Here is a 15,119-nt window from a genome sequence, read left to right on the forward strand (position 1 = left end):
ACCTGAACGAGGCATCATGGCACCCCTTTCACCCCAGCTGCAAGACAGGGTCTAGGAGTGGTGGCACTGATGAAAACAGTTGAGATTTTCCAGCTTATTAAACTATCCTGATTATTTTCACGCGGGAAAAGAAGGCATGTTTCCTTCTTCTGTGCCTAATGATTTGAAAATGTCGGTATTGGGGAGATATCTGCCTATCTATGCCTAGTTTAGATTTCGATAGTCATGTAATACATTGCCTCTTACAGCATATAGTGTGAAATAATCAGCAGTATTGAAAAATGTTCCTTTATTAAATCTTAAAGGTAACCTGTGAAAAGATCATAGAATACTAAACCACAAGCATATTGTTATATTGCTGGGGTTTAGCATCCTAAACATCCCCCTCTCAAAACTGTTAGCATTGTCTATAATGAAGTTATAAATTATCGCAGAAGAGTCCTGAGAAGTCCAATTCCATCTTGCGCAGGATGCCGCTGGAATCTCCTATGGTAATTAAATTACAGTGTGCGCTGTATTATTATTTCTTTTTAGATGCACTGCTGAAACGGACAGTTTTGAGAGGGGCATTTTTAGGACTCTAAACCCCAGCAGTATAAAGACATGCTGGTGGTTTAGTGTCCTAAAATCTAGTGACAGATTCTCTTTAATTACTGTTCATTAGTTAACATTATCTGGTAATCCATGGCTTTTCGGTTGCCATCAAAGGACTTAATGGGCCCGTGATATGGTATAAGCAATATTAAGTATTTTATTTATTTTTTTAACTCCCCAAACTTCACCCAAAATGTTTTACATTTTATCATTATGTGCCATTAAATTAATTCAAAAATAGTTGGCACTGCAAAGGCAAAGGTTTTGAAAGCCTGAGGAAGCGTGAAGCCATGTGAAACAGCCGTTGCCTTTTGCACATGTTCTAAGGCTCTTTACATATTTGCGTAGTTATTTCAGTTTTTCAGTTTTTCCATAGGAATATAAAACTGGAACTATTGGAAGTGCTGGATCCGTCACAAGACGGACACCAATGGTGCCCGATGGAACCCATTGGGGGCAATTAAATAACTCTACTGCGCCAGTTTTCTGTTGTAGAAAAGATGCCAATTACACACTTTTGTACTGTTTTACCGCTCACTGCACTTTTTCGAAAAAGTGGGTGGTGCTTAGAAGATGAGACATGGCCACTCATGGCTCCTAGCTGGCGTAGATTTCACTTACTGGCGCACTGACGGCAAGAGATGTGCCTAATTTATTAAGCCTTTTAATAAATTAGGCGCATTTTCCTCCAGCAGTCTTTATATTAAGGCTGAAGTATGAAACACCAGTCTCAATAAATTTCCGTTATTGGCTTTAATTGGGTTTTCGCTATGGTTTCTGTCATTTTACCAAACAAAATATTGCTGCAATATTTTGACACTGATTTTTGACCCCGTGTTGAATAAAGCCCAGTGAAAAATTGTTGTGGTCCTAAACATGCCACTCTCAAAACTGCCAGTTTTAGCATTTTGTCTGAAAAGAAATGATAAATTACCAGAAAAGTGTCCTGAGATTAGTTCAGTGGCATCCTGCGCATTCACAGTGAAGGAACGTGTACTGGCCTCGGCTTCAACGCAGGATGCCATTGGACCCATCTCATTCTTGTTGGGAACAAAATACTAAAAATGACAGTTTAGGGCACTAAACCCTGACATGCTTTATATACATGACAAGTATAACGACATGCTGGTGGTTTAGTGTCCTAAAATCACAAGTGCCCTTTAAATAAAAGGTATGTAACTCTAATTTATAAGTGTAGAAAACCTACACAGATATGGTGCCAGATCCAGTGCTGAAATAAAATATGCTACGATCACTTTCTGATGGTTTTCTCTGCTGAGCCTTCTGATTCTAGCCTTGTTAGCGTCCAGATTATCTTGAATTTTCTGGAATGAGTTGAGCAATCAGAATTTGTATTAGATTATATTGAGAAATCAAACAGGTCAAATCCATTCACAGATTATTTACTTTGATTTAGTTGTCAAAAAGAAACAGCAAACATGCCAACAATTTATATTTCAGCTATGTCTTTTGACCCATATTAATTTTCCATGGACCATTACATGGTACAGTAACACTAACTATAATAAACTTCTATAGCCATTCTAATGTGTTTCCAAGAACATCAGTGTGGACTCTAGTTAAAACGTGAATTCTTATTTATTATAAGAATTTTAATCCTAAACCTGACTATAATTACAGAAGAACTATTTGCATGTATGGAATTATGGCTGAAAATAAGAGACTGAATAGGAGACACTTCACATTATGGATTTGTATATTACCACATAAATTTACCAAGGTGGATATAGCCTGGATGATGCATACCGTAACTGCGGTTTTCATTTCCCCCGCATGTCAGGTTTTGTGTTTTAATTAGAAATGTCTTCACTTTGAATTGATGTCGGCACAGTAAGTCAGAGACAGTGGCATTAATAGTGTGTAGCCTATATAACTATGGTGAAATAAAAGACTTGGCTGATCTTACATTTTCAATTGCTCTGGAAAAAGACCTCCATAGCAACTGCCTAGAAGTTTGATAATGATGGAAAAAAGGAACATTGAAAATGAAGCATGACACATTTTCTTTCTGGCTGTAGGAGAATACAAGTGAGGATTGAATAGTCTGTCAAGTTATTATTTTGCAGTTCCACAATCTTCAAAAAAAATGAGAATTGTAATAGTGGGTACATGATATGACAGTCAGGATCATTTTAGTATTCTAGTACTGTACACAATTAGAAATAACTAAAAACAACTTTAGGCTAGATTCACAAAAGCAGTTTTTGGTGCAGTTTTTTGGTGCCAAACACAGGAGTGGATACAAGAGAGAAGTATAAGGATATGTTTGTACATGGAGATTTTTTACAGAAATTTCTGCGACTGAAAGATCTTTAATATACATCTGAATGGAGTTGTTACTGCAGCAGGTACATAGATTTCCCGGTAAAAACGCATTAGTTTTTTCAGTACTTTTTTTGGCCACATGTCAATCACACATCACAGCAAAACCCCACCGTGTGAATACACCCTTATAGCATTTTTATACTTATAAAATGGAGCAGAAGGCCAGCTAATGGAGGAGAACATTGTCATCACAGCATTCTTCTACACTGACAAAATGCAAGCTCCGTAAAGCGGCATCGGTATCCTGTGGACTGCAACCCAAAAAAATCATAATCCCTTTGTCTACTTAACTATATTGGTCGATTCACTCTACTTTTACGGTATGATCACATAGGTCGGATACGCTGCGGTTAAATAAAAAAAAACAAATAAAGCCTATACTCACCTGTGATTGGCTGCAGGGGTTACATGTCATTAAATGTCTTCATAGGGGGCAGTCTGAAGACAGAACTGCTGGAAGAGCAGCTCAATATGGCAGCTCAATATATTGGAAACAGTGGGGAGGGGACCAGGAGGGAGACTTTGTATTCAGCTGCAGGAGTTTTTCTTCTAACATATACTGCGTATATGGTAAATCATTGCAAAAAGAAAGCAGCATACATAAAAATAAAATGAAAGGTGTCCCCCTTAAACTACAATAGTGGAATAATACACCAATTAAAATAATATTTATAAAGCCTGAACTCAGTCACAAGCCTTAATTACAATAGAATGCCGCGCTATTGTCTCCGGTAAAACCATGGACACCTTAATGGAAAGCCGACGTAACTAATAAAAGTCAATGGGTTGCTGTCGGCCGCCTGCTGTGTCTATCGTGCAATGGAACCATTCCTTCCGACATTCCATTGTTCTGCTCCTCTGACGGAGCAGAACAATGAAATATCATAACGCAGATATGAACTTAGCCTTAGCTCTGACTTTGCTCTGTTTACCAGTTATCAATGTTGCAATTGTATTGAAAGAAAAGTGTAATTATGGGCACAGGTTTGGAACTTTATAAACCCTGTTATTAACCCTGATGTACAGTACTGTGCAAACATTTTAGGCAGCTGTGGAAAAATGCTGGAAAGTAAGAATGCTTTAAAAAATAGAAGTGTCAATAGTTTTTTTTTAATCAATTAACAAAATTCAAAGTGAATGAACAGAAGAGAAATCTAAATCAAATCAATATTTAGTGTGACCACCCTTTGCCTTCAAAACAACATAAATTCTTCTAGGTATACTTGCACACAGTTTTTGAAGGAACTCGGCAGGGAGTTTATTCCAAACATCTTGGAGAGCTGACCACAGATCTTCTGTGGATGTAGGCTTCCTCAAATCCTTCTGTCTCTTCATGTAATCCCAGACAGACTCGATGATGTGGAGATCAGGGCTCTGTGGGGGCCGTATAATCACTTCTAGAGCACCTCGTTTTTCTTTACACTGAAGATACTTCCTAATGACATTGGTTGTATGTTTGGGGTCGTTGTCCTGCTGCCTCCCTGATGGTATTTCATAGGGGATAAGTATCTGCCTGTAATTCTCAGCATTGAGTACACCATTAATCCTGACCTTGCTGAAATGCAGCCCCAAACTTGCAAGGAACCTCCACCATGCTATACTGTTGCCTGCAGACACTCTTTATTGTACCGCTCTCCAGCCCTTCAGTAAACAAACAGTCTTCTGTTACAGCCAAATATTTACAATTTTGACTCATCAGTCCAGAGCACCTGTTGACATTAATCTGCACCCCAGTTCTTATTTTTTTGTGTGTATTTGAGTCGCTTGGCCTTTTTGGCTGCAGTTTCTCCATGAAGACCACTTCTGGCCAGAGAGTAGATGGATGCACCTGGGTCCCACTTGTTTCTGCCAGTTCTGATCTGATGACACTGCTGGACATCTTCCGATTTTGAAGCTTAAGTAGCATGATGTTTCTTTTATCTGCTGCACTAAGTTTCTTTGGCTGACTACTGCGTCTACGGTTCTCAACGTTGCCCGTTTCTTTGTGCCTCTTCAAATGAGCTTGAACAACACATCTTGAAACCCCAGTCTGCTTTGAAATCTTTGCTTTGGAGAGACCTTGCTGATGCAGTATAACTACCATCAGTCTTGCCATAATGGACCTGTGAAATGAAACTGTCTTCCACAACTTCACCTTTGTAGCAGAGTTTGGCTGTTCCTCATCCAGTTTTAAGCCTCCAACACAGCTGTTTCTCTTACAGCTCATGACTGTGTTTCAACCTAGATGTGAAAATGATGATCACTATCACCTGTTTGTTATAATTGTTTCATCATACACCTGACTATAATCCTACAAAATCCATGATTGTGTGCAACTGTGCCTAGAAGAATTGATGCCGTTTTGAAGGCAAAAGGTGGCCACACCAAATATTGATTTAATTTAGATTGATTGATATAAAAAACTATCGCTTTTCTTTAAAGTATTCGTACTTTGCAGAATTTTTTAACAACTGCAAAACTTTTGAACAATACTGTATGTGACACGTTCTTTAAAATGCTGCATAGTCGATGATAAATGATCCTAATGCACAAAATCTGCCCCAGCTCTGCTCTGTCCTACGTGTACCCCATTTTGTAAAATTAAATTTCCTAAAAATTGGTGGGAAGTCACATAGTCAAAAAAAAAGACAGAAAAAACAAATCGGTTAGTGAAGGTGTATTTAAAACAAGTAGGAGATTGCCAATGAATGGCTGTAAAAAGCAGTAAAAATATTGCTTTTTATTGCCATTCATTGTCTTTTATCGCCAAGTTTTTATGTATATGTAGAAATTTTCATATATTTTAAATGAGTTTACTTTCCATACACAAGGAGCAGGTCATGTATTTTTATCATAATCAAAATGTAATCTCCTACTTGTTTTGAGTACACCTTCAGTAACTGATTAGTGTCACTATTTTCCTACGCTGTTACAATCTCCTTAGCTTGACAGCCTGTTCCACCAGACTCAAACAATCTCCCTAATTTATCTAACCTCTAACCCTGTGACACTCCATCATGACTCCTCATTCTTTTTTAGCGTTTTTCTACCTCTTCTGTTTATATATTACCCTTTGCAAGGGGAAAACATATCATTGTATTTTTACCTGCTGAAGAGGCCGGTCTGACTTAGAAATGCATAATATTTTCTAATAAATCTTATCAAAAATATTTTATTGAAGAAGTTTTTGAATTTTTGGAACAAGAAAGCATTTACCATTTTAAGCAGTGCCAGGGCGATATCCGTGACTTTCCTCCTACTACCTTCTTCACTGCTTACAACTGAACCTTGCGATCCAGACCGGAACCCAGGCTGCAGCACAGATGTAGCCGTATTTACCTTGACTTTTAACGCATTAAATAAACAATGTCTAGATCTCTTATCTTAACTTTTTTAATGGCTTTTGTTGAGTGATATCACGCTGCAGCAAGTTATCAGAGTCAAGATAAAGATGGCTACATCTGTATTTGGATACATGCCCCTATGTATGTTGTGCTCCTAGCAAAACTTTACCAGGTCGACGCAACTGATCATCACTCCATTTTATTTTTTTTTATCAGTTGATGTACTATGTGCACTTTGTGTTTTTTCTTTTCCATTATCTAGCTTTTAAGGCATCTAGTCTGTGGTCCATGTTTTATTCTGGATTCTGGTTTGAGTTCTGTGTTTATTCAGGGGTCTAATCTGAGGTCTGTATTTCAGGGTCTGGGTCTATATTTGTTTAGGATTTCTGGGATCTGTATTTATTTTGCGGTCTGGTCTGGCAAAAGTATTTCTTTTTCTTTTAAAAGGCTCTCTGAATCTGTATTTATTTTGGGGTCTGCACTTGTTTTAGGGTCTGGGATCTGTATATATTCTGGGGTTTAGCATGATAAAGGTGTCATATGGCCTACTAGAAATGCAATAGGTTGGCGATGTTTGGGGGGCATGGCATGTAAATTGTGGGCATATGTTAAAAATTCTATTCATCACTTATCACACCGCTTCTGGGAATCTACCTGATATCACTACTCAAAAGTAGGCAAGTATTGTGTGTAAGTCTATGCTTGTGTATATACTGTATATGTGTGTGCCAAGCCTGGCCCTGACTGTGGTATGTGTTAGTAACTATACACCTTTCCCTGGCCGTCTGTATGGCAGGATCTCTGCACTCTCAGCTCCTGCCAGTCTGTGGACCAGTGATAGGGGGCACCAGACAGCTTTGGAGCCTGAGGAGTTGAGTAAACCACTGGAAACTATGCACTTGACTAATGTGCCCATTAAAGCTGTGTACACACTGTTGTCGGCAGTCCTTGCAGATTTGTCAGGAAGACTAGTGCTCCATAAAGCGCTATTCTTCCTGTCAAAATGTCACAACGGAACCCAAAGGAACTTATTGTAAGACAATAGGGTTCATCGGGCGGTGGTATCCATCGTGCAATCGAACCGGCAATGTTTCGTGGTTTCCATTATAATCTGAAAACACAACACCAGTGTGAACAGAGTTAATCCATTCACTTACATAGACCACTAGGGACGTTCACTTTAATATACTCTCTCTATTAACCTACTCTCTAATTATATGGTGGGGTGGGGGCACAATTTGCCTTATCTACCATGGGCAGTAAAATACCTTCTCCTGGCCCTGCACAGATACCACTATACAGTGTACATATTTTTGTTGGCTGCCTGCATGTTTGTGAATGTTGGTAATGCGGTCAGCCAAAAGTGTAGTTGAATGTCCACTGGTCATGTGGTTTCATGGCAGTTTATAGCTTGTCTTTAACCAGTTTAGGGCTAGAGCTACTATAGAGAGGCACTTGTTACTCATGATTACCATTGAAAAGCAGAAAGAAAGTTATTATACTTAAATAGCAAGTTGAACAACACTAACATGAGCCGACATTTATTGCCCTAGCTTCAGAGCCTCATTAATTATCCATTTCTAATAAAAGCCATTTTTTTTTCTTATTTGAGACAGTGATGAAGTAATCGAAGAGGAAATCATTCTTCTATTATATTTTACATTATGAAAGCACCATGAAGATACACACATTGCAAAAACCAACTGCATATTTTTGTATTTTAATCATGTTTTATCATATTTGGCTGGGTTTCAGTGTAATAAAACCACTCCTTTGTCTTTGCACAGGATCTGCAGGCACCACCATATGACTGGTCTAAATGCTTATTGTACAGATGCTTGTAAATTTTATACATTAATTCTTCTTGTCAGAGTCCAATCAATTCCTAAATCATCATAGATATATTAGACTGGACATAATAATTTACATAGCCAGATGCTTATTGCATTAAAGTCTAGGTCACTCCAAAATAAACGATGCCTAAACTGTGGCTATGATAGGAGATGTACCTAGATTTAAATGAGAGAAAAGTTTACTCATATCTTTGCAATTTCTAAAATGTTGTACCGGCTTTTGCATACTTTAAAATACATTAGAAAACCGTAAAATGTATAACTGATGAAGCGTACCAATCATTTCAGGTGACTTCAGAAAAAAGATTTGTGTGTGTACATGAGAAATAATACTATTTCTGGCCATTTTATGACTTGTGTGATATTTTTCACCAGTTTTCCTCTTCTAATAAGGCTCATGCTCTATTTGTAATTGTCATTTGTCCCTGAGCTGAGTTCCAGAGGGGGCAAAGCCTAGCTGTTTCCATGTCTCCCATACATTGTACAGAGAAGAGAAGATTCTGCTCCTCTAGCTCTCTCACATTAAAAAAACATCAGCAAGGAAATTATATAGCAGTACTGAGCAGTGTAGCTGTGAATCCAGCACAGGGCTGAGATTAAACACTTACTAAAAGCAGCAGCGTTTGCGTGTTTCGCCTCTGTCTCTCTGTTGCTGCTTCCTTTCCTCTATAGACTTCTATAGGGAGCTGTAATCTGTACCCACCTATGCAGATAAGTTTCTAGCGTGGCCTAAGGTTTCAAAACTACCCTAAAGATTCCTCCACTTGTGGATCTGAAGCTGGCCATACTGTACATTTCAGATAACTATAGACTGAACGATCTTTCAGCCATTATCTATTGTTTCTGGCCCCACCACACACATACCTGCTTGGTAAAGCGTGCAAGCGTTCTTAATAGGGAAAAGAAGTAAAGCTGCTGCCAGGGTCCTCTGGCAGCAACTTACCTCCTTGCAGACGAAAGGATCTGGCATATTGAAATGCAACATGCCCGATCCTTCTCTCCCCCAACATCTGCAGTCGGAGGAGAGTTGGGACACGTCATTCACATTAGTCAGCCGGTCCCAGGTTTTGGCGTGTTCGGCCGACACGCATCTAATGTGTATGACCACCTTTACCCTCATTCCTTTTGCATTTGTATTGCCAGGACTGTATCTAGTTTACACTGTGTTTATATCTGTCCTGTTACACAAATAATTGTATGTTGCATTGTTTTTATATATTTGCTTGTAAATGTATTAACAAGTGGTGAAGCAAAACACGGTTTGAAGGCTGCCTTTTGTAAGGGGGTTGGTACTGCCCCTTTAAGAAAACTGTAAAGTGCCCCCATGCTGTCTGATCCTCCCATATGTGTATGTGCTTTCCCAATGTACCTGTCCTGTTCTCTTCCTATTCAGTGTGATGTCTTCCCTCTCTCTTGTTGTGGTCTTCTCTTGTGTGTCATCTCTTCTTTTGCCTATCAGTGCTGCAGGTAGGAGAGCAGTGGCTGAAGCTGCCGTGGAGGAGCATAGCTCTCGAGCCAGCAGTAGAGTGGGAACTTTGGTGCCGACTTGGCGACAATGCTCTACGAGTGTCGGGCGCCATGGCACTCAATGCTCTAGCACGGAGGGGTAAAGGAAGCTTTAGGGGGATTGGATGAGCTTGAGGATGCTGGGGGGTAGGGCACTCTGATAACATAGGAAGGCGAGGCAGCGGAAGCCGGGTAGTGTATGCTGTGGTGCACACGTGTGTAGGCAGGGAGAAATGCTGCACCCCGTCAGGGAGATTTAGGGCCTTCTTCAGCCCTAGGAAGTTAGTGGTGACTAAATTGTATCCCTGTCTGCTGGAAACAGAAGGAAAGAATGGAGTTAAGTACAGTACTGAGGTTGGGAACAGAGCGGCTCTGTATCTGGTGTCAAAGCTTGCAGAAAGCTGCATGGCACTAAAAGAGGTTGTGCAGTCTCAGAAAAATATGGTTGCTTTCTTTCAAAAACAGCGCCACACCAGTCTACAGGTTGTGTGTGGTATTGCATCTCAGCCCTAATCACTTAAATGGAGCTGGGCTGCAATATCGCACACATCCTGTGGACAGGTGTGGCGCTGTTATTAGAAGAAAGCCACCATGTGTTTCTAATCCTAGACAATGCCTTTACGCTCTATAACTGGTGCCCAGAAGGCCCTCGAGAAGGCCCCTGGAAAACAAGTAAAGTATTGTGACTTATGTTTGGGGAATACCTAAGGCCGAGTTCATTGTTCACACTGTTGGTGAACGGTTTTACGATTGCATTTCCCTGCTAAAGCTGGTCTTAAAGAGACGGTTCCCCAAATAAGAGCTTAGAATAAAAATTGTGTGTGGCCTGGGACAGTGCTTTGTATTTTGGCGCATCTTTGATGGGAACTCATGAGTCGAGATCCCCATCCCCAATCTGAGGGCGGTTTAATAGTGGGCACTATTGTTAAATATAGAAGTAATTTGTTCCACTACCACATCCATGTCATCTTCTGGAAGACTGTTACAAGTTTTACACAAGCCCTTGTTTCTTAGGGCGCCTCTTGGCCAGACTGTCACATAAGAGAACAGCAGTATTATAAATAGGTATTAGTGCAGAGGTGTGATGACATATGACAATTACATTATAATTTAAATACTTTAGACATAACCAGTTTACTCTACAAAGTATTACCTACCTTTTATCATGTATATAGATTACATACAGTGTGAAGTCATTGCACACAATAGCACATGACGTTTAGTGGAGTAAGCCGATTGTCATGGTTATTTGCAATGGGCTCGAGCTTCAAGCTACGTCTAGAAATGTCTTACAATATGCAAATCCACAGAAGGTGATGACATTATACATATAAAAATGTACTACAGATCTTCAATTTGTTATTAATATTATTAAAATGTTTTTCAGAAAAGATGTGGCTAAAGAGATATTTGTAAATGTAATGTCAATAGGGCACTCACAAAAATAAAAACAGATTAGAAAAAAAGATTATGTTTAACTATCTGGTTTTACTTATGAAAAAAAATAAATATTGGTGATACTTTCCCTTTAAAGAGGACGTGCATGCTTAGATAGAGCAGCCCTGTCCTCTGCTTCTTGCCAGGCACAACAGAGGAGCCACATTGAAGTTGAATGGAGCATAAAACATATCTGAGTAAATATTTTCAAAGAATAAAGACACTCAGATGATTTAATTAATAATAACTTTTGAACTTTGACACTTTTTTTTTTATGAATAGCCATCCTGAAAAAAACCTTTTTATGATGCAGTTCAACACCTAGACTTTGATCTGAAAATACGTAATACAGTTCTGTGCCATGGGCTATTGTGCAATCTAAATGTAGATGTGTAGGAACCTCTTGTTCAAAGCTTTACCTCCGATATATTAATTATTAAAACATTTACAAATCGTCCTTCAGACATCTGAATCAGTAAACAATATCTTAGGTACAAAGCAAGGTATCTCACAATTGTTAAGCCTCCTTATTTAGAAATGATTGCAGATTTCCTTTTCCTTTGTTACAGTATTTCATTTTGTTCATTGTTAAAAGCTTTGATAATAATTATAATAATCATCGTCCTAAATTAAATCTTTAGTTAATTAACAGAACTACAAGTCAAATGGTTTTCTAATAACAAGAAATTTCCATGTACCTGCATCTATTTATAATATTATATTAAAAGATATCATATCCTGCGTGTGTGTATGTATGTATATGTGTATATATATATATATATATATATATATATATATACCAGTAGAAAAAACGGCAGCACTCTGATTCAGTATATAGATTCCAGTAATACAGGGTGCCAGCTGATAGTCCCGATCCAAAGACCATACGTACATCCAAAAAGAAAGTTCAGCAGCACTCCCAAGATCCAAGTAAAAAAGTGAAGTTTATTGAGCCAACATGGCAATGCAACGTTTCCGTCCCACCTTGGGACCTTTCTCAAGCATAGTGATACATACAGGTTCAGTGATTTATATAGTGTGTATACAATCAGTGTCATCAATCTCATTAAAATAATGAGGTTGATATATACATCTCAAAATAACGTGATACAACAAAGAAAGAGTATCGAAACGACATCAATCGATACAAATAGTGAAAACAATACGTTGATGTTAAAAACAACATAAAACATACATTTCTTATGCAAGAAAACAGAACATTCTTTAAATCGCAATATTCACCAGCTGGGTGAGATTCAGAGACTGCACGACCACTTGACCAATCAGAACGCAGGTATTGTTGTAAGACGTATAACACTTGTCATTCACAGCCAGAATCTGTCCAGCTCCACTGCGCATGCGTCGGATCAGTCCGGACCGGATATGACGTCTCGCTGTAGTAACTAGGATACCGATCGTTGATAAACAAAGGTACTCGTAATATTCAATAGTATGTGGTCGATCCGTATAACCCAGAAATGACACATTGCTTCAAGCATTTAAACATATCGATCCTCCGAAAAGGCCATAACATACAGTGCAGATAGAAAATATGAATTAACTAAAAGAATCTATTGCTCTTCTTGTCTTTATACAGCACCAACCGGGTAAATATACCCAAATATAAATCCTACATGCGAATAGGCTATTTACCGCACATCTTAATTACGATGACAGAAACTCATTCATAATGATATATAAATCAACAGATAGAATCCACACGAGGAAGACGGGATCCCGACCACATTCCGTGGGCGGCGGTCTCCGTCAATCAGGTTCATGGAAAGAAACGCACACAACATCGTGTGCGCGGTCCCAACCATATCACCTATAACCCGTGTAACGGACTCACTAAATTAAAAATAATAAACATAAATATAAAAAGGAGAGAAAAGATGTGCCGTAAATATCACCCAGCCATGGGAAAGAAAGAAACTAATGAAAAATCTAATATGCTGAAAAACAGACACATTGAGCAAGAGAACATTTCAACCACTCTTCAATCGGAGATATCGCTAGTATTGGTTATCGTAATATCAATAAAGTTGATCTGAAGTGGTCCTGCAGTCCCATGTTTATCTATAATAGAAAAATGATTATTAAAAATATGTCAAAAAACAGATCAACTTTATTGATATTAGATTTTTCATTAGTTTCTTTCTTTCCCATGGCTGGGTGATATTTACGGCACATCTTTTCTCTCCTTTTTATATTTATGTTTATTATTTTTAATTTAGTGAGTCCGTTACACGGGTTATAGGTGATATGGTTGGGACCGCGCACACGATGTTGTGTGCGTTTCTTTCCATGAACCTGATTGACGGAGACCGCCGCCCACGGAATGTGGTCGGGATCCCGTCTTCCTCGTGTGGATTCTATCTGTTGATTTATATATCATTATGAATGAGTTTCTGTCATCGTAATTAAGATGTGCGGTAAATAGCCTATTCGCATGTAGGATTTATATTTGGGTATATTTACCCGGTTGGTGCTGTATAAAGACAAGAAGAGCAATAGATTCTTTTAGTTAATTCATATTTTCTATCTGCACTGTATGTTATGGCCTTTTCGGAGGATCGATATGTTTAAATGCTTGAAGCAATGTGTCATTTCTGGGTTATACGGATCGACCACATACTATTGAATATTACGAGTACCTTTGTTTATCAACGATCGGTATCCTAGTTACTACAGCGAGACGTCATATCCGGTCCGGACTGATCCGACGCATGCGCAGTGGAGCTGGACAGATTCTGGCTGTGAATGACAAGTGTTATACGTCTTACAACAATACCTGCGTTCTGATTGGTCAAGTGGTCGTGCAGTCTCTGAATCTCACCCAGCTGGTGAATATTGCGATTTAAAGAATGTTCTGTTTTCTTGCATAAGAAATGTATGTTTTATGTTGTTTTTAACATCAACGTATTGTTTTCACTATTTGTATCGATTGATGTCGTTTCGATACTCTTTCTTTGTTGTATCACGTTATTTTGAGATGTATATATCAACCTCATTATTTTAATGAGATTGATGACACTGATTGTATACACACTATATAAATCACTGAACCTGTATGTATCACTATGCTTGAGAAAGGTCCCAAGGTGGGACGGAAACGTTGCATTGCCATGTTGGCTCAATAAACTTCACTTTTTTACTTGGATCTTGGGAGTGCTGCTGAACTTTCTTTTTGGATATATATATATATATATATAAAATCACAATAGTAAATAATTTTAATGCTATTGTTTTTCTTTCTAAATGATCAGATGTTGATGAGTGTGCTGAAGGTCGCCATTATTGCCGGGAGAATACTATTTGTGTGAATACACCAGGATCATTCATGTGCATTTGCCAAACAGGCTACATCAAAATTGATGACTATTCCTGCACAGGTATGACCAAAATTAAGCTCATATATATTTATAGATTTGTGCAATTTTCTGGCTTGTTTTAAGTTGACATGGAATATGAATATGCAATCTGATATATACAATAGATAAAATATAAGGATCATGTAAAGACACAACTGTTTCTATGGTAATGCTTAACATGTTAAATGGCCTAGTGTAGTAATAACCACCAACTGGAGGAATGGACCCAGAATATGTTTATGTGGACCTATTGTTTCTTTTTTATCTAAATACCTCAAATTCTGTGTTGATTAATTTTATAACATACAGTGAAGGAAATAAGTATTTGATCCCTTGCTGATTTTGTAAGTTTGCCCACTGTCAAAGACATGAACAGTCTAGAATTTTTAGGCTAGGTTAATTTTACCAGTGAGAGATAGATTATATATAAAAAAAAAACACAGAAAATCACATTGTCAAAATTATATATATTTATTTGCATTGTGCACAGATAAATAAGTATTTGATCCCTTTGGCAAACAAGACTTAATACTTGGTGGCAAAACCCTTGTTGGCAAGCACAGCAGTCAGACATTTTTTGTAGTTGATGATGAGGTTTGCACACATGTTAGATGGAATTTTGGCCCACTCCTCTTTGCAGATCACCTGTAAATCATTAAGATTTCGAGGCTGTCGCTTGGCAACTC

The 15,119-nt window shown here is 38.3% G+C and overlaps 1 protein-coding gene across 3 annotated transcripts in view; it reads left to right on the forward strand.

The window, feature by feature from the left end:
* NELL2 (neural EGFL like 2) overlaps nt 1-15,119 on the forward strand; it is a 269,144-nt gene that overhangs the window by 188,995 nt on the left and 65,030 nt on the right. For all 3 annotated transcript variants that reach the window (XM_075857036.1, XM_075857034.1, XM_075857035.1), the window contains exon 13: nt 14,329-14,454. In XM_075857036.1, coding sequence (XP_075713151.1) covers nt 14,329-14,454 — 126 coding nt within the window. The remainder of the gene's footprint in view (nt 1-14,328; nt 14,455-15,119) is intronic.

Source organism: Rhinoderma darwinii, chromosome 3 (assembly GCF_050947455.1).
Source record: "Rhinoderma darwinii isolate aRhiDar2 chromosome 3, aRhiDar2.hap1, whole genome shotgun sequence".
Classification (NCBI taxonomy): Eukaryota; Metazoa; Chordata; class Amphibia; order Anura; family Rhinodermatidae; genus Rhinoderma; species Rhinoderma darwinii.